Raw genomic sequence first — 21,359 nt, 5'->3', positions numbered from 1 at the left:
TATTGGAATTTCGCGGGCTGGGAGGAACCAATCGCGGAGGAGAATTATTACAGATTGACTGATGGACCAATGACATATTGGAACGTAATGTGGGGGGGCAGGAAGGTTACAGCGACTAAGCCGGAAATTCCTGTAACGGGAGAGAAAGGTTGCTTTATACCTAACAAGGAATACAGTTTTTACTACCAGTGTTTGTTATTGTCAGCCTTTTTGATTATAGCTCCCTCAGTGGTATCACGTTGTGGTTTTGATTTGTATTTCCCTATGATTAATGATATTGAGCACCTTTTCATGTGTTTACTGGTCATTTGTTTATCTTCTTTGGAGAAATATCTGTTCAGATCCTTTACCATTTTGTGTGTGTGTACTGCAGATTGAACCAAGGGGCACTTCCCCACTATGCTCCATCTCCAGTCATTTTTATTTATTTATTTTTTACTATTTTTTAAAAATATTTTTTAGTTGTCAATGGATCTTTTTCATTTTTTTAATTCATTTACTTATTTATTTATATGTGGTGCTGAAGATCAAACCCAGGACCTCACACATGCCAGGCAAGCACTCTACCACTGAGCCACAACTCCAGCCCCTTATTTTTTATTTTGATACTGAAACTTGCTAAATTACTGAGTCTGACCTCGAACTGGCAATCCTCCTACCTCAGTCTCATGAATCTCTGGTATTGTAGGTATGAACCAATATGCCCAACCCTTTGCTTGTTTTTTAGTTGGGTTATCTTCTTTCTATTGTATTATAAAAGTTCTTTATAGATTCAGGAAACAAGTCCTTTACAGATAATCATTTGCAAATATTTTCTTCCATTCTATGGGTTGCATTTATCACTTTCCTTTTGTTTTGATAGTCTTAGGAAACCAAACTCAGGACTGTGCACATGCTAGGCAAGTGCTCTACCACTGAGCTATGTTTTTGGTTATTTATCATGCCAGGGATTTAACCCCCACCCCCTTGTTTTTTAATAGACTAGATGTTTTGATGTTTTGTTTTGGTGAATGAAACCCAGGAGTGTTTTACCATTGAGCTACATCTCCAACCCTTTTTTTTTTTTTTTTTTTTTTGCGGTAGTGGGGATTGAACTCAGGGCCTTGTGCTTGCGAGGCAAGCACTCTACCAGCTGAGCTATCTCCCCAGCCCTCCAACCCTTTTTATATTTTATTTTGAGTTAGAGTTTGACTAAGTTTCTTAGAGCCTTACTAAGTTGCTGAGGCTGTCCTTGAACTTGCCATCCTCTTGCCTCAGCCTCCCCAGTTGCTGGAACTACAGGCATGTGCCACCGCATCTGACTATAGTTAAGTTTTTAAATCAGGAGATGTGAGTCCTCTTTTTTTCCCCCAAAATTGTTTGACTTTCCTGAGTTCCTTGCATTCTTATATGAATTTTAGGGTCAGCTTGCCAGTTTCTGCAAAAACAACCAAAAAAAGGGTGACTAGAATTTTGCTTAGGAATTGCATTGACACTGTAAATTAACATTAGGGTATTATCATCGTCACAATATTAAAACTTCCAATCCATGAACATAAGGTATCTTTCCAGTCTAATTTCTTGCAACAGTGTTGTACTTTCTTTCTTAACTTTTTCTAAAGTATTCTATTCTTTTTAATGCAAGTGTAAATGGAATTTTTTTCTTAATCTCATTTTCAGATTATTTCATTGCTAGTCTCAATATTTACTTTTGACCCTTGGTAGCAGGAACTGCAGGAGATATTAGGATATGTCACTTGCGTGAGGAAAAGTAAATTACTTTTATACATGTGATGAGAATGAAAAAGTATCAGCATTTCTGAGTTGGTGAGGCCACATCCTATAACATCTATGCATTCATCACCTGATTCTTCTGTGCATATTATAGAAAAAGACTCTCTTGCCAAAGAATCTAGAAAGTTTTCAGTCATTCTGTGCATCTTATCATTCTATTTACTACCCTCATAAGTAGAGCATTCCTAGTACTATTTGTGCTAACATTCATTTGGAAGAGAGGTTCGATCTCTAAAAGATTATCATACTGTTTGGCTGGTAGATTAGTTACTTGGTTCTTTGAAGTTTAAGAGTATACTAAAGGCTTTGCAATAGAAATTGTCCAACTGGAGGTTAATTATTGGGTTCTCTATGCAAACTTCATTCTGATCAAGAACAAAGACTTCCACCCTCACTGAACACATGTGTAAGTTCCAACTTAACCAAATTCAAGCAAGAATATTTCTCAAATTAACCCACTTCCTTGCCTTAAAGAAAAAAGTATCATCAGTTTCCCCCGTTGTTCAAATTTTAACATCATGTCATCTGTGATTTGACCCTGCCTATTTGTGATCATGGTCACCTCTCAGTGTGCCCTTTGTTGTAGTCACCTGGTACAGCTGCTGTTTTCTTAATATGTCATCTATCTTACTGTCTTTTACCTTGCTCTCATGCCTCTGCTGACACAAGTCCTTCTACCTGAGGCACTCTTCTTGTCCGTCCCTATGAAAACTCTTAACCAGTCTTTAAGATTGTTTATGGAGCTAAGCATGGTGGCACACACTTATACTCCCAGTGACTTAGGAGGCTGAGGCAGGAGGATCACCAGATCAAGGCTGACCCAGGCAGTTTAGTGAGACCTGTCAAAATAAAATATTTTAAAAGGCTGGGGATGAGCTAGGCATGGTGGCCCACACCTGTAATCCCAGTGGTGCAGGAGGCGAGGCAGGAGGATCATAAGTTCGAGGCCAGCCTCAGCAATTTAGCCAAGCCTTAAGCAACTTAGTGAGACCATCTCAAATAAAAAAAAAAATTTTAAAGGGATGGACTGTGACTCAGTGGTTAAGTGCCTGCCCCTGGGTGGTTCAGTCCCTGGTACCAAAAAAAAAAAAGAAAGAAAAAAGAAAAAGAAAGAAAGAGAACATGGCAAAACACTGCTTGGGTTCAATCCCCAGTCCTGGTGGGGGGAGGGGGTGTAGATCAGTGTAAGAGTCCTTGTTTAGCATATACAGGGCCCTAAGTACCACACCCACAAACCAAATGATTAGCTTTAGATGCCTCCTCTTCCTTATGAAGTCTTCCTCCTAAAGAAATCAGCTGCCCTGTTGCTCCTATTACTTTCATGATACTTAGTACCTCTGCTTTTCTAGAAGCAAGGACAAAATCTCCATCTCTAAATCTCTAATGCCCATAGAGTCCCTCACCCATACAGATTAAATGTTTTCATTGAATTGGCTAGATGGAGGACATTCTCACAAACTGAAGTTTGGAGATTAAATTCTAATAACTTTTCAGGGATCTGTGAACTCTCTAAAAGAACTTTAAAATTTTTATGTTTTCACTTTAATGATAATTCTGAATCACCTGGATCCACATTATAATCAAATTGCACTGTACAATTTCAATGCCCATGTTTGTGTTTGAGAAACGTTGGATTAAGACATTACGCAGAATATATGTAAACTTCTGATTATAGAGAAGCACTGACTGGAAATGATCATTCGATCTTAGGAAAACATAATTGGTTTTACCCAGCTGCCCTGTAGCTATGAATATAGGAAATCCCCTTAGTTACTTCCTGTTGGTACATAGGAGAAAGTTGTTAAGAAAAATTTTTTCTGTATTTAATTATTATGTCTTTAAAACAAAACAAAAACAAAAATGAAAAAACAAAACAAAACCAGGAGAAAAGGGAGAACCACATCTGCCCTAAGACATTAACAGAATTTTACAAAAATTATGTAAGAGTTTGGCCAAAGTGGGATTTTCTTTCTCCCTCAACTTTTCTCAGTGTCACTCTTTTTCCCCCTGTACTGGGGATTGAACCCACTAAGTACATCCCAAGCCCTTTTTTATTTTGAAACAGGGTCTCCTAATTTCCCCAGGATGACCTCGAACTTGTAATACTCCTGCCTCAGCCTCCTGAGTTGCTGGGATCACAAGCGTGTGACACTGCACCCAGCTCTCATCACTTTTATGACCTCTTTCATTGAACTAAGGAAATGGTTGGGTCCTTGAAATCAGCAGGTTTCCTGACCTGAAAGTGTTAATTCACATTTGATACTGTCTCTTCACTGTGGTGTTACAAGTCATCTCAGATCCTTTATGGAAGAAATAGGATCTGATATGCATAAATGAATATATCAGTCTAAATTTCATAGTACCATTGGGGGGAAAAAAAGTACCATTGAAAGGCTTGATGAAAAAAATCTTTCAAATCCTAATTTGTCAAAAAATTTTTTTTCACAATGTTGTAATTGAGACAGACAAGTGATGGGTTAAATTTTTTTTCAGCTCTCTCTTTTCACTATGTGCTTGATTTTTCACCTTCCAAAGCATCTTGTTTTTATCAAGTTTGTTCAAACAAATTTAGATTCCTCTGTGACTTCCTTGAACACACAGCTATTTGCTTCTTAGTAGGGTTGATTATTGCTGACTTTTTGAGAAGAACTGGAGATGCAAACAGGTGTTAGTATTAGCATTTTACAAAGTAAAATCATTAGAGCTAAACTATGATAATAAACCCCAGTGACTAGGACCTAATCAGGTTTCTTTTTCTTTTTTTTTTTTTTTTTTTTATAACCAGGGATTGAACCCAAGGTTACTTTACCACTGAACCACATCCCCAGCCTTTTTTATATTTTATTTTGAGACAGGGTCTCACTAAGTTGCTGAGCCTGGCTTTGAACTTGCTATCCCAGCCTCTTGAATTGCTGGATTACAGGCATGCGCGACCACTCCCAGTTCTAGTCTGATTTCTAGAAGTTGGCTTAGATTCATTGTGTTTCCTGAGCTGTTTAGAAATGTCTGAGAAAAAAGACGATGGTCTCTCCAACTCCAGTTTCATGGATAAGGAGACAACAGGATAGTAATGAGTGTTCGCTTTTATTGGGGGGCAAGTGTGTACCATCTTCCAGACAAAAGCTCCTGAAAAGGATCTTGGAGTCTGGCAGTCCAAATAAATTTGTACTGAAGTAATAGGAACATCTTATCTGGATAAAGAAAAATATTTTAAAAAATAAGCAAGGAGCAAAAAACCCTCTTGGATGGGATAATTGTTGTTTTGTTGCTTAATCAAAAACTAAGGAATAGTGGGTAACCCATGGCCCCACATTTTAATTCATAAATAGGTTGCCCAAGAGTTGTGAAATGTGCTCAGCATAAACCTCTTCATGCAAGCTGCTACTGTAAATAATTACTCATCTCTTTTTCTTTTTAAGTAGATTAACAGATGTATAAAGATGACTTAGCTCTTTGGAAAGTCATGTGTATATTTGCTGATGTGGTGAGACCTGTTGTATGCCAAGTTATTATCCCAATAAAAATTATAACTGGAAAAAAGGAAAGTATTAGATTTAATTTTTTTCTTTTGTTTTACATTGGGTATAAAATTGACTTTTGAATCTTTTAAAAAATGTACTGTCTTAAGTTTCTTTGTTTTAGCAAATCTAACTTTTCTGGTATTTTGTATTAATAGGCACAGAACTGCCATAGAAGGGTTTTACAACTTTAAGGATCATTCCAGTTTTCATGATACATCAGTTAGAATGCTTTTGGCTGCAGACAGCAGAAATTCCCAAGTCTACTGGCTTAATAAGGAATGACTTATCAATGTGACAAAAAGTCCAGGATAAGTAATTGTTCAGCTAAGTGACATTCAAGACTCATATTCTTTTTAACTTTCTGCTCAGCCAACCTCACTTTATAGACATTATCCTCTAGTCCTTCATGACTTCAAGTTGGCTGTAACAACTCTGAGGCAACCCTACTCACGTGTCCTCATACAACTTTTCTCAGTCTTGTCGCAGACTTTCCTTCATACTTTATTGTCCCAAACAGTGGTCACATGCCCATCCCTAAACCAGCTAAGGCAAAGGGACGCATGTGCACCATAATTTGTTTAGACCAGTGAGGACCATAGCTGGGATTACATAGGAAGAGATGGTAAAATGTGGGTATTTGAACACAATTTAAGTGCTGTTTGAAGAATGGGAGAATGCCAGTGGGATACACAACAAAATTTGACATTTAGGAATGCCTAGAGCCAAATTAAGAACTTCTAATGTAGGATCTTTAAATTCAGTACTTGTTTTCAACCAAGTACATTTGTTTTATTCTCCATAGAAACCTGGTCAGGGGAGCTCCCACATGGGGACCAGGGTAAATAAGACGCCAGCCACACACAGGAGAGGAAAGATTAGTTAGAGACTAGCAGAGCCCCAGAAAATATGGGCAAATCTGTAAATCCCCTAAAGAACAAGAAGTTTGAACAAGGGTATGACAGATCTCATCTATGTACATGAAATCTAAAGGAGATCCAGTCTGCAGAGAATATGACAGCAGGGTGCTAAAAAGTCAAGGTGGATGCAGTGAGCATTCAGCTCTTCCAGTTCAATACTGGAGAACAAGGTAGCAAGTGACTCCAGGTACAATGCAGGCTGTTGAGAGGCCCACCCTCTTGCTGGCCCTTCTGGTTCTTAGGTGCAGTGGGGTTATGGGTTGGTAGACTGTGCAGTTGAATGGATGCCCATTTTGAAAGGAATAGAGAAGCTCAGGTAGGGCCAGGATTTACATCAATGGAACATTAATTTGTAGTTGTGTTAGTGTAATGGATATGCTCTTTACTTATTTGGTGAGTCAATATAGGAAGCAACCATATTATTTCTACATTGAATATGAACTTATGTTGTCTACTATTCTTTGCCTTTCCCCCAGGTCATCACATGGCTTGTTCCTTCAGGTCTTCTGTGCTGAGAACTTTTCTCAAAGCCCTCACCCCCAATTCTCAGCAATCCCCCTTCCCTAGTTTACTTCACAACCTTGATTACAGCTAGAATACTTAGTCATGGTTTCTTGTCTTTCTACTCCACTAAAAGTAAGCTTCATGAAGATAGGAACTTCACTTGTTTGTTCATGCTATCTTATCTCAAGTACCAAGAACGCAGGTAGAATATTCATTCCTCCAACTAAGATTGCTGAATAAATGAATGAGACCTCTTAGTATTCTTCCTAAACTTTTTCTCTTGTAGTGAAGTGATGTTCTTTCTTTTATTGGATAATGAAAGCTGTGTTTTCTATTGTCTTTTATCCTTAACTACTAGGAATTACTAAACTAAGTTTTATGTTCATTTGCAATAACCATCTGTAGCTTGTAATGTCTGTACTCCTCTCACTCATCATAGAGCTTTTAAAATATTTATTTTAATGATACATGGTTTCAATATTACTTACTGTGAGTTTCCTCAAATCTTTTATGGAAGAAAATGAAGAAGGTATAATTGTAAGTAAACTGACTGACTGAAGGGTAACAGGGAGAAGTCAAAAAAGGAACACTATGTTTTTGGAGCTGGGTGAATAAGATAATGCTGTCTCTGTTATTAATAGAATAGAAACCAGATCAAACATTACTAGTAAAAGTATCTACTTTTGGAGTTGTGGCTCAGTGTAGAGTACTCACCTAGCATGCATGAGGCCCTGGGTTTGATCCTCAGCACCACATAAAAATAAAATAAAGGGGGCTGGGGATATAGCTCAGTTGGTGGAGTGCTTACCTCACAAGCACAAGACCCTGGGTTCAATCCTCAATACCACAAAAAATAAAAAAATAAAATAAAATAAAGGTATTGTGTTCACTTACAACTAAATATATATACATATATGTATAATATATGTATATATGTATATATATTTTTTTAAGTTCTCTCTCTGTCACCATTTTTGTACATCTCACTCCGGTTTTCTGCTTGGTCAGTTTTGGTTTGTTTTTTGTTTTTTTTTTTGTCTTTTTAATTAGCTTTGAGAGACATGAGGGCACAAACTGTGTCTTTTTTGATTATAATTGGTTCCCTAGAGCCTACGACACTAGCTGGCACATGGTACAACTTAATAAATATTTGATAAATTAATAAATTAGGCCAGTGATGTAGCTCAGTTATAGAGAACTTGCCTAGCATGCAGAGGTCCTGGGTTTGGCCCATAGCACCACTCAAAAATAATAATAATTAATTAATTAATTTAGGTTGGTATGTTGGCACACACTAATTCCAGCCACTTGGCAAGACCATAGGCAATGAGACCCTGTCTCAAAATGAAAAATTAAAAAAACAAAGAAAGAAAGAAAAGGACTGAGGATGTAGCTCAGTGGTAAAGCTACCTTGGGTTCAATTCACAGTACTAGAAAATAAAATAAAATAAATTTAGTATGCCTTTTCTTTGCCATTTATTTTTAACTTTAAGTCCCTATATTATTAAACATTAACTTGTTTCTCATGTGTCCTTATCCCTTTCAACCTGTAATTTCCCCTCCTTATGGACTTCCAAAGTTTTTTCATTTTCTGTGCCTTCCTTCCCAACAAGGAACCTTCTTTTAACCACATCAAATCCTTGCCCCAGGGCCCATGAATATGTGCCTTTTCTTCCTTCTTGGGTCTCCTAGATCTTATTCCCCTGATGACAAAAGGATTCATCAGCCTTTGATCACACTTAAAAATTGAAGGGACCAGAGAGATCTTTCTAAATGACTAATCTCCACTTGGTCCAGAAAGGTAAAGCAAATTGACCTAGGTCACACTGCTAGTTGTCAACAGCCCAAAACTAAAACACAGATCTCTTAACTCTGGATCCACATCTTACACCACAGAACAAGCAAGCCCCTTCCTAATTTCAGAAATGGAAAGTACTATGAGCAAAATAGAATATAATTTCCCTTATAGTTGAAAATATCTTACATGGGATATATAATAGGAATTAGGTATTAGCCTAAGTTTTATTTTAGCTCTCTTGGATAAATTCTTTAGGCCCTTTATCTTAGTTGTGTATCCTTTCTATGTTTTTTCTGTGCATTTGTATATTTAATATAGATATTTAAACCTGTAAGTTTGGTGTGTTAATAGTAAAAGAAGTTGTGTATGCTCCTCATAATAAGTGGAATATGCTGGTTCTATTGATTTCTTTCACTTAATGTCTTGAGGAAATTTCTCTGTGACAGTGCATGTACTTCTGTCATGACCTCCCATACTTTTTTACTTGCAGTGCTGAGAATGGAACCAGGCCCTGAGCATGTCCACCTCTGCTGTCTAGTCACCATGCCCTCTCCAGCAGCTTATTGCACTAGCTTCCTAACTTGTCTCCTTGCTCCATCCCTGACACACACAGGCCCGGAGGTGTGTTGCCAACACTGCAACCAGAGTGATCTTCTTGCACTTCTCTGTTTAAAATCCTTCAAAGACCTCTTGTTTTACTTAGAGAAAAAGTCCAGGTCCTTACAGTACCCTGCAAGGACATTCAAGATCCACACCACACCCCAGCCCTATACCACTCTAGCCTCATCTTGTGCCTCCTTAGTGTCCCTCAGACAAGCCAGGCTTGCTCCTATTTTCCTCTCTTCCTGTATGCTCCTCCCCAATATCCACAGAGCTGACATCTCCTGTCCTGCCTAAATATCCATTTAGTGAAGCCTCCCCTGACCACTTTTTGAAGACTGTCTGCATCTCCATTAGTCCCTGTTTCACCTTATCTACTTTATTTTTTTCCCCATAGCATTTATGACCATCTCATATACTATATATTTTAAACTGGAATGTAGGCTCCACGAGGACAAGAAACATTGCCTCCTGCTTCTTGGCATATGCCAAGTGTCTGAAACAGGGCCGAGCACTCACTAGGCCTCTCAATAAATATTTGTCAAGTGAGTGAATGAATTTTATTGCTCTAGGATCCAGAATGCCTCGTCTTTCATTCATTTTGCATATGTGAACAGTGATAGTGTAGGAAATGTACTGGGCTGATGACTAGGATCTAACCTGGGAACCACATTGCTATTTGTGTAACTATGGGTGAATGGCAGTTGTGTGGGGTTTGCGAAGTTTATTAAGCTGTGTATTTGTAATACATACATTTTTCTCGTGTATATATATGTGAATTTTAAAAGGTTCCCCATATTGTCTCTCTGAAGAAAAGTACTAACCTCATGGGGATTATATTCTTCATATTTTTTTCTCTCTACATATAGATTTTTTAAGGTAAAATTGGGATCCTGCTCACTTGTTCACAAAATACCTCATGAATATTTTCCCTAAAATCAATTATTTTTCCAAAGCATGATTTTTTAAAAATATTTTTAGATGTAAATGGATACAGTACCTTTATCTTATTTATTTATTTTTATGTGGCACTGAGGATCAAACTGAGTGCCTCCCATGTGCTAGGCAAGCACTCTACCATTGAGCTATGACCCCAGCCCCAGTGATTTTTTTAATGGTTGTACAAGTGCTTTGAAAAGTATAAGACATCATTCAGTATACCATGGTAATATCATTGTTGTCTGCAATAAAGAGTTGAAATTTTATTTTAAAAGATTTTGATTTCTTCCTTTTCTCTACAGGGGACATGGTCTCAAAGTACCGAGAACCTTTGATCCACACCTTCCTGAGGGGAGTGAGAGATCCAGATGTTATGCACAGGGCCAGCAGTTTAGCCAACCTGGGAGAGCTGTGCCAACGCCTAGACTTCCTGCTGGGTCCCGTGGTCCATGAGGTGCTGTATATTTATTCCCCTCTAATACTTCTCTTCTCTTGGGCCTATGGGATGGGGAGTCAGTAGACTTGTGTTCTTTTTCCACTTCTGCCACTGCCTCCCTATGAGATGGGTCAAGTAAATCATTTAATTTCCCTAGGCTGTATTCATCTCTTGTGTGTATTGAAAGTTGTATTGGTTGAGCATCTCTCATCCTAAACCCAAACACTCCAAAATCTAAAACTTTTGGAGCACCAACATGATACCACAATTGGAAAATTCCCCACACCATCAAATTTTGTTCCATGCACAAAATTATTTAGAATATTGCGTAGAATTACCTTTTGACTCTGTGGATAAAATTTATATGAAACAAAAATGAGTTTTGTGTTTAGACGTCTAGTGGGTCCAATTTCCAAGCTAACTCATTATGTATATGCAAGCATTCCAAAATCCAAAAGAAATATCTGATATCCAAAAAAAGTTTGGTCCTAACCATTTCAGATAAGGAATGCTCAACCCTAAGTAAGAATCTCTTACTTACAAGTGACAGGAAGTCATCTTCACTTACCTTAAGCAATGAAAGATGATTTATTAGAAATTTATTAGATGGGGCTCGGGAGATAGCTCAGTCGGTAGAGTGCTTGCCTTGCATGCACAAGGCCCTGGGTTCGATCCCCAGCACTGCAAAAGAAAAAAAAAAAAAGAAATTTATTAGATGATTTATTCTGAGGTAACAGAATTGAAGAAACCTTGAGAAAGGCTTTAGACCTTTACCCTGGGTCTCTGGGCTATATGTGAGTCTTATCTGTAATTATAGAAAAACCTTGGTCTAATACTCTAACCCTTTTTGGTCACAAGACCAAATGGATCAGCTCAGACCTGATGCAATTCATACATTTTCTAAAATTAACAAACCTGAACAATATTATTACTACTACTATTTTTTATTTATTTTTTTAACGGTACTGAGGATTGAACCTAGGGACACTACCACTGAGCTAGGTCCCAGCCCTATTTTTATTTGAGGCAGGGTCTTGCTAAATTGCCCAAGCTTGCCTCTCAAATCTGAAATCCTCCTGCCTCAGTCTCTCATGTCACTGGGATTACAGGCATGTGCCACCATGCCTGGCATATGTTCTTATTTCTTTTCGTATCCTTAAGCTCTTCCCTTTCTCTGTCTTAAGGGAACATCGCATATTGGTGGCATACGATTTGCTGTCAGAAATTTGGAGAAATTTCTTGGTTTGATTGATAAGAAGATTGATCTAAAGCAGATATTTAACATTCAAAAAGTGTCATCTTAAACTGGGCACAGTGGTACATGCCTGTAATCCCAAAGGCTTGGGAGGCTGAGGCAGAAGGATCATGAATTCAAAGCCAGCCTCAGCAACTCAGCAAGATCCTGTCTCTAAATAAAATATATAAAGAACTTGGGGATGTGGCTCAGCAGTTAAGCACCCCTGGGTTCATCCCTAGTACCAAAAAAAAAAAAGAAGCATCATCTTTCTGGAAACCTACAGACCTGTTGAAAGAAAAATAAATAACCAGGTGATCTTGGGAATAGGAATAAATGAAGGTCCAACTTCATAACCTACTTTCCTGTGTTCACTTGAGCAAATGACTCTAAGACTCTGACCATGCTTTCTTGATCTAGAAAATGGAATTGAATTACCTATGGTGTAGTACGGTTACAAGAATCTAGAGACGATGGATATGCTTGATGTAATAATTTGTTCAATTTTTACTGAGAGCCTACTGTATGCCAAGCAGTATTCTAATTACCAAAGATATTTCACTCTTCAAAATAGTTAGTGGTTCCTATCTTTGTAAAGCTTCCATTCCAGTGAGAAGAGACAGACATAAAGGAATATACATAATCAATACAATATGTTAAATAATAAGTGCTATGAAAAGGAGGAGAGAAGTAGAGCAGGAGAAGGTAATCAGGATTGTAGTGTTAGGTGCTGGGGAGGTGACAATTTTAAATAGGTATCCAGTTATGCCTTACTGGGAAGGTGACAGCTGAGTAAAGACATTTTGATGAGCAGCAAGGAAATGAGAAAAATGGGGTAACCAGTGTCCTTCAACATCTGAAATATGTTGGGCCTATTGTTGGGGACTAGGGCTACAAAGCCCATTCATTACCACCTTGTCTTCTGGAGATGGGGAATCTGGTGGAAGACACAATGATCAGTGATTACAGTGACAGCCGATGGGGTGGGTATTGGGACATATTTGATGGTTTTGACCAATATTCCAGAGCTGAATCTGAAGAACTAGTAGAAGTTAAGTAAGAAGGCAGGGTGACCATTTCAGCAAAGGGAGCAGCACGTGCAAAGGCATGGGGGGGAGGGTGTGAGAGAGGCCATGGGATAATCCCGAAGATGAATGGAGTAGAATAGGGGTGGAGCTAGTTGTTGGCAGGAGCTGAGACAAGAGAGTCAGGCAGGGACCATGTCATGAAGGGCTTTGTTATTATATGGCTTTCCTGGCTCACAGCAAGAATCAAGCATTGCTTATATAGACTTCAGAAGTAAAATGCAATAGGTAAATGGCCATTTGCCTGCCATGGGTGCTGACTCATAGAACAGCACCATTCAGATATCCTCAGACTTTTTTGTCTCAACCTTCAAATTAAGGTGAGGACCGGCTGCTGTGGAGGAGGTATCTGCCAGCACATCCCAATCCAGAGACCCTGCCCCACTACTAGAGACCTAGGCTGTTTCTGCTGTATCAATGCCAGGAGTCTTCACAGTCAATAATAAACTGTGAGCACAACAAAGGCAGAACCAGTCTTTATTCACCTTTTCACATCCCCTAGTACCCATCGCAATGCTTGGAATATTAGTGGGTGCTAAGTGTTGGCTGATTGGCATCAAATGAAGAAGACGATAAGGCCGGTTGGGAAGACTAGTACCTACATGTTTAAAAAACACTCAATAGCAGATGTAGCTCAGGAATAGAGCACTTGCCAAGTGTGTGCAAGGCCCTGGGTTCAATCCCCAATATCTAAAAAAGTAAAAATTAAAAAATAGAACATAATAGAAAACCCTTAATACTCTTCTGAGTGCCTTACCTGTCAACTGATCCACTCCTCACAGAGGAAAGTAAGGCACGGAGAAACTGAGTAAGTTGCCAAGGTCTTGCAGATAGGAGGTGGCATGGTTGGTGTTTGAATGTGGGCAGTTAGTTCTAGAACTCGTGCTCTTACCCACTCCTCAGTATTGTTTCTCAATGTTTTCTGTTCCTTTGTAAGATTGCTTTTGTGTTTTGAAAGTGAAGAGCACTGCCATAGGAGAAAAGCTGCAGGCAGGAAGAGTCATGTAGCTCTGACTTAATAGAGCTTGCTTTTGGCAGTGAACTTCAGAAGGCAGTATATTCTCTCTGATTTGAAAAACCAGGTGTTTCCATCCCATATAATTTCTGTCTCCTCTTTTTAAATGTTCCTTCTTATGTAGCATCCCACGCTTGCCTTGTCATCAGTCCAAACTAGCTACCTTGGGTGGACTGCAAGTCTGAACATGCTTGGAGGGGTGCCAGTTTTAGCATTTGAGCTATTAGTCCTCAGAAAACTGTAGCCCATTCATACAGAAAAGTGGGATCTTTGGCATGGCTCCTTAGTAGTTCTTCATTCATTTATTCATTCAACAGATATTTATTAAGCATGTAATCTGTGTCAGTTGGACATACAACCAAGCCATGTATGCAGTGCTAGGGACCCAGCTATGAACACAGTAAAGTCCCTGTGCTCATGGCCTTGACATTCTGGAGAGGAGACGTATACAATCAACAAGTAAGAAGATCCATACCATATCAGGGTGGTACATCTAATAAGATTAGGGGGACAAAGGGAACTTGTTGTACATGACCAGAGGGAGAAGGAAAACTTCACCAATGAATGACATTTGTGCAAAGACCTAAGGAAGCAACAGGGAGATCCAGAGACCTGGGGAGAGAGCATTCCAGATACAAGCACAGAAGCCTTGAGGCAGGTGCAGGCTTGACATATAGGTAACTGCAAGGCCAGCATACCTGGAGGGAAGAGGGCAAGAGAAAGAATCATAGGAGCTGTCATTAAAAAGGTAGTGGCCAGTCCAAATGGGGCCTTGTACAGACTTTTCTCACGAGTAACATGAGAAGCCAGAGCAGAATGAAATAAGTTAGTGAAACTCACTTTTTTTAGATTGCTGAGTCTTCTGTGAAAGCTCTTTCAATGTCTCATGAAAACTCTTGAAGCTTTGTAGTCTCAGAAATACTCCAGTGTGCACTGGTGGAGAGGCACATTAACTTTGAAGAAACTCGTCTTTGACTGCAGTTTGAAGGACTTCTCCTTTGTAAGCACTGGTCCTATGCCAGCAGTGCTAGAGGACACAGATAAAGGACCTAGTCTCTTCCCTTAAGGAAATCTCAGTAGAGTGTGAAATGGACAGTGGACCAGAATTATGCAATAGAGCAAACACAAGGGGCTGAGGAAACAGAGCTAGGACCCTGAGTTAGACATGTCGGGGCATCAGGAAGGTTACACTGATCAGATGTTAACCAGGAAGAGGAAGAAGAGAAGCATGATCTATTTTGATATAAAGTTGAACATAACTAGCCACTGAAGTCTCTTCTAACATGATCTGATCTGTAGGCATTGGCCCTTCCTCTCGCTATATAGCACATGAGCATCAGAAGAGAGCTGTCCTAATGTTGGGTGGTCCAACTGTGGGCACTGTCTGTGCTCCCCACAGCGCTGGTTGGTAGGGAGGGCACTGAAAGTGTAGGCTCACCCCTACCACAGTCTTCACATTGAGAATTCAAGTTTTTCTTCTTTGTTGATGTCAAGATTTACTCTGTTTAGGGAGCATTTTTTTCCACCAGTTTCTCATTGTTCTTGCCAAGAGCTGCGTTGCTTGAAACCAAATCTTAATGGGCTTTTATCTTATCACATTCTTTAAGTTGTAAATTTGATTTAAGTGAAATGTAGTAAGAGGCCTGTCCTCAATCCAACAAATAAGATGTGCCACAGGTGACAGGTCCATGGAGGAGTCTACTTTTAATGCTGTGCCTAAAATTCCACATACCTGAGCTTTGAGGTCTAATACAAAGCTACCACATCTGATCCCACTACATGCTCTGAATTTATTACCAGTTTTGCTACCATCAGTGTAGTTTCCTAAATGACAGGGCCCACACAGTTTGAGGATATGTCAACTCCTGAGATGAGGACTGTCAGACATTATGGGAAACCCCAAGGAAGCCCAAGTAGACACCATGGTTTCTTTCCTGGCAGTGATTGAATAAGCAGAACTCATAATAATTATTGGTTACGCTGCCTTCACTATTAAAGTTTCTTAGTTCACCAGTGGTTTACTTTAAGACAAGTTAGCAAACCAATCAAATTTTAACAAAGGAAGTTTTAGGAAAAGGACAGAGATGCAGTTGGAAAATTGAAGTCATGCTTCCTCCATACATACCTCAACTCTAGTACCTGTTGTCCTAGAGTTTTCCAAAGTCAGTTTTGGGGTAATTTGGGGTTTTTTTGGTTGTTGTTGGTGGTGATGGTGGTGGTATTTCCCCCCAGCCCTCAGTACTAGGGATTGAATCCAAGGCCTCACACATGCTAGGCAAGCATTCTACCACTGAGCTACATCCCAGCCTTTTTATTTTGAGACAGTGTCTCACTAAGTTGCTGAGGCTAACTTAAAACTTATGATCCTGGGGCTGGGGATATAGCTCAGTCGGTAGAGTGCTTGCCTTGTAAGCACAAGGCCCTGGGTTCGACCCCCAGCACCCCAAAAAAACAAAACAAAACAAAAAAAAAAAACTTATGATCCTCCTGCCTTAGCCTCCCAAATAGCTGGGATTATAAGCGGGTGCCACCATGCCTGGCAGTTTTGGGTAATCTTGCCACGTGTATTATCTTTATTTTTATAGTTCTGATTATGCTCGGTGTGTGCCAGCTGTTTGGGGAGTGATGTTTTTCCGTATTTCTGTTGGCTCTTGTGAAGTGTTAAATTGCTTAAGCTGACCTTTAATGTCTTCAGAGCAGCCCTCATCTTTCTGTCCGTTTGGCTTTCAGAAGTGGATATGATTTACATGATTTGCCCAGTGACAAGAAAGCCTTCCGTAGTATCACTTATTAGATTAGGTACATTGACCCTCAGGGAAAGTGTCATGAAGATCACACAGAATCAGATTCTGCCCTCTGGGAGGATTCAGAAGCAGAGAATGGAAATATTACTCCAGTTAATACATTAGTAAAGACCTTACATCATCCGCCTATCATTCACCAAGGCTTTTAGAGGTGGAAGGCAGTGTTGAGTATGTCCTTGGAGTTAGAAGTGAGAAACTAGCTATGGAGTGACTTGTTCCCACTGGGTAGGTGGAAGGGAGCAGCCTGGCATCCTCCCTGCTTCTGGTGTTAGACAAGGGGTCTGTCTCACAGACCTCACGTGCAGGAGAGCAGCAGGAAAGCTGCCTGGCATGAGTGCTGGAGGAGGCGGCTGCTCTTACTCCAGATGATATCTGCAAGACCATATTAAAATCCTGATATCCTGAAAACACTCTTTATGAGCAGCATTTCCATATTTCATAGGATTTGGTCCTGGTGGCAGAGGTTTGAGAAGGTTCATGGACCTCTTTCATTCTCTGGCCTCCTCTGGATTGTCCAGAACATTTCATTGTAGTTGGGCTTGATAGCGCCTGGCACATAAGTCACTGGCAGCCTGTAGCAAGCAGGAGGCTATTTTAGCTGACCTCAGCAAGGCCTATAATTGCCAGCTCCTCTCTCCCCTATATCTTCAAGATGCTACAGGGATCAAGAATTGGCCTTAAAAAGAAATTAAATTAAATTTAAAAAAAAAAGTATCGACCTTGAAGGGAAAGCCCTTTGCCAGCTAGGACACTGGTTGCCTGGATATCATAATTGTGGAATTAATGTCTCACAGTCAGAGTCAGCTTTACACTGAGAGCCTAGGCAGAAGCATGTCCCACTCAGCATAGAGAGGCCAGAGGAGGCAAAGACAGACACCAACAGGGTTCTAGGTTAGGAACCTTGTTCTGCCAAATGTGGAATCCTGGGCCCAAGGTAAACCTCAAGGGGAACAGGCAAACATTTGGGAACCTTTGTGATGTGACCTTAGGCTGGCTTTCTTACATTAGTTATCAGACAAAATAAACTAAACTTTAGTGTGTCAAGAAAGACTCTGGTGGGACTGGAGTTGTGGCTTAGTGGTACAGCGATTGCCTGGCATTTGTGAGGTACTGGGTTCAATTCTCAGCACCACATATAAAAAAATAAATAAAGGTCCATCAACAACTAAAAAAAAAATGTAAAGTTAAAAAAAAAAAATGAAGGACTCTGACCTAGCTCAAACTTGTTTCTCTGACTTCAGCTCTTACCTTGTAAATACTAAGCCTGAAAGTGGAGGTAGCTATTATATCATTGCCTGTTTGGAGGTGGCCCAAGGAATTCCTCTGAGGACTGAATTGCTTCTACCGTTAATGCCAGAGGCATGGAAGCCACTGCTAGGCCTTAGGGTCAGGGGTCCCAGGTCAAAGGCAAAAGCAGTTTACTGAATTTTATTGGAAAACAGCCCCCAACAAATTAAGTTTTCTGGGATTTCTCTTTCCTTGGAAACTGCAAGTTTGTCTAATAGATGCACAATTTGATTAAATGCCAGCACCTCACAGATGCAATTATATTCAAGAACAAGCTATTTCTTCTAATCTTTTTGCCACCACTGATTAATTAGACACTTTGATCTATGCCCAAATGTTTGAAAGCTGTGAAAAATACAACCTGCATAGTTAAAATTTCTGTACAAGCCTATTTCCTCATTTGTGCTTATACTCACCATTCTTTAAACGTAATATTTATTTATATGTGTTTCCAAACACACGATCTGACTATTTTCTTATCATGGTTAGAAATCCCTCTACTGATAGCCAAGAAATACATGCACACAGTAAATCCAGTAACAAACATACATGAGGGACCAGTTGAATAATTTAGACATACCTTTAGATTATTGCTGCATTGGTCATACTTACAAAAATTGTGCTTTTTCTTCTTAAATCTTACATAAGTACCTTTGAAAAGTTTATTGTTGTTTTTATTGTTATTGTTAGTGGTGTTTCTTTATTGAAATTTTAGAATATTTTTGTGTCTACAAGGAACTGAGTAGGGTTAGAATGGTTGGTACAGAGTATAGAAACTGTCTCGTTTTATGACATACATAATTATCAGCTATATATTTGGCATCATGTTTTGCAAGTACTTTCAGGCCTTTCTTTTCTGTTATAGAACTGTCTTTGAAAGCAACTAAGCACAGAAAGACCTATTCAAAGATGAAGAAGGCCAGGCAGGGAGTCTCTGAAACTGGCCCCCGCTGACTGGGTAGTACATTAGATATAGGACTGCATGTCTGCACATACATGCCAAAGGAGATCAGTTTGAATATTTCTCTATTTCTGTATCCCTGGGCTGAAACTTTCATCAATGGTGCATTCATGTTTATGTCAGACCTTGAGCTATGAAACCCTTCTTAGCTAAATCTCCACGTTCCTCATTCTCTAGAAGCAGCTGTGCTTTGAACTGTTTCCTTCCTTTGATTTTATGTCCCCAAAGGGGCACATAACCATTTTTCCACTTTTTAAAAATTTTATTTTTGCAGTACTTTGGGATTGAACCCAGGGGCACTTTAACACTGAGCTACATCCCGCCCCCCCTTACCCTTCTTTTTTATTTATGTTACCAGGGATTGAACCCAGTGGGTACTTAACCATTGAGCCACATCCCCAGCCCTTTTTTTTTTTTTTTTTTTTTTTTTGCACGGTACTGGGGATCGAACTCAGGGCCTTGTGCTTGCAAGGCAAGCACTCTACCAGCTGAGCTATCCCCCCAGCCCCCCAGCCCTTTTTAAAATTGTTTACTTAGAGAGAGTCTTGCTAAGTTGCCCAGGGCCTCGTTAAGTTGCTGAGGCTGACTTTGAACTCAAAATCCTCCTGCCTCAGCCTCCCCAGCCTCTGGGATTACAGGCATGCACCACCGCACTCATCTCCCCCAGCCCTTAATATTTTTTGTTTTGAAATGGTGTCTTACTGAGTAGCCTTGAAATTGTGATCCTCCTGCCTCAGTCTCCTGAGTAGCTGGGATTACATCTGGCTAATTTTTCCTACTTTTTAAGGAAATATTCATTTGACCTTATACCATTTTTTAAATATATATTATATATGTTTATTCCTTCCCACTCCCTGATCTCCCTTCTGAATTCCAAACCAGGTTTTGTCCTTTTCCAGAAAAGCCAGACTGCATCAAGACCTCTACCACTAGATCTCAGCTTCTTTATTAAAGCTGAGGAAACTAATCCGCCCCTCTCTAAACCAGATTGCGCTTGATGAATGTGGAGTGAGTAGAGCACAGTTGAAAAGCTACAGATAATTGTGCAATCCTGATTTTCAGTGACTTCTTCCCTCACTCTCCTAGGTGACAGCTTGCCTGATTGCTGTAGCTAAAACCGACCATGAAGTTCAAGTACGCAGAGCTGCAATCCATGTGATTGTGCTGCTGCTTCGAGGACTCAGCCAGAAAGCTACTGAGGTAAGTCAGTCTGTGGCTGAGTGCAGCTTCCCCACCTCGTTGTTTTCTGACTTCAGTTTTCTTCCTTTTACCAGGCAGTCTCAAGCTTTTTCTTTAGATGGACTCTTGAATTCCTGTTGAATTAGTCAACAGGGATTTTGTAGCAGGAAAATGGTATTGTTTGCGTCTTCATTAAGAGTTTCTGTTTCCTATGTACCATGCTGTGCAAATCCAGTAACTCCTACAGAAAAACCAGAACATGAGTTTACAGATAAAGGCCCTGAATTTTGGCACTCTCCTTTTAGGGGCAAGTTCCAAGGTGAGCTAGCTGGAACACATTAACCCTGTATCTGTGGTCTGAACTGAAGTGACTTTGTCTTCCTGACATATTTCATGGTTCATACTGAACTACTGAAGAGCTTCATTTAAGATGTTTCCTTTCTAGCTCTAAGTTCAGTCCATGAGATTTTCATTGCTGCATAAATTAAACTTTCTTCCTTCCTTAAGTGGGTTTGGCTGGGTTTCTCCCCAGTGCCTGGCCAATACAGGAAGAGAGTTTATATATCCATATGTGTGCTAAGACTGAGTAACCTCAAAATTAATTTTCTTCTTGATTTTAATGGCAGTTCATTCCCAGTTGATTTCAGTTAGAGTGTTTACATTAATAATTCACTTCCTGGCATCCACAGTGCTCTTTTGTGGCTTGTACATCAGTATTTAACCAAGTGTTAGGGAAGCCATTGTAAGAGTGATTGTTTTGTCACAAACAGAGGCTTTATTCATGTTAGAATTTTACCATAAAAGTGCCTAATGCCTGTTTGTAAAAACATGGACTCATTAGTTATCCCCCTTCCTTTCCTGCACAGGCACATTTTCTCTGTAAATGTCTACTTGCTATTGTTTCAGCTCAGACCATTGAATTTCCAAATGACCACTCCCCTGATCTTTATCCTCAACTGCATTTCTCTCCTTTCTGCCTTGTATAGGTTAAGGTTTGTATTGAATGAGTTGATCTACTATGAACATGTTCAGCTACAAATTATAAAAACTCTAATACAATGGCCTAAACAAGAAAGGATTTGTTTTTCTCATTTCACAAAAAAAATTGTACAGGTAGGTGCTGTTCACTAGCACCAGTATCAACAGGACCAGTATTTCTATAATCCTCATGGCATTTGTGAGCACAGGCTAACTGCTGCAGCTGTGGCCATTGGAGCCCATATAAATGAATAAGCAGGAAGATAGGAGAAAGGCAGCCCTGAGCACTTTTACATCCTTTTCTGGGGAACTAGAATAGTTTCCTAGG

The 21,359-nt window shown here is 39.7% G+C and overlaps 1 protein-coding gene across 1 annotated transcript in view; it reads left to right on the top strand.

Moving 5' to 3' along the window:
- Tango6 (transport and golgi organization 6 homolog) overlaps positions 1 to 21,359 on the top strand; it is a 171,538-nt gene that overhangs the window by 126,653 nt on the left and 23,526 nt on the right. The window contains 2 exon segments of the mRNA XM_047530021.1: positions 10,355 to 10,506; positions 19,961 to 20,074. Of these exon segments, the coding sequence (XP_047385977.1) occupies positions 10,355 to 10,506; positions 19,961 to 20,074 (266 nt within the window).

Source organism: Sciurus carolinensis, chromosome 16 (assembly GCF_902686445.1).
Source record: "Sciurus carolinensis chromosome 16, mSciCar1.2, whole genome shotgun sequence".
NCBI lineage: Eukaryota > Metazoa > Chordata > Mammalia > Rodentia > Sciuridae > Sciurus > Sciurus carolinensis.
The sequence above is the reverse complement of the archived record's forward strand: the minus strand, read 5'-3'. Positions and strand labels throughout refer to the sequence as shown.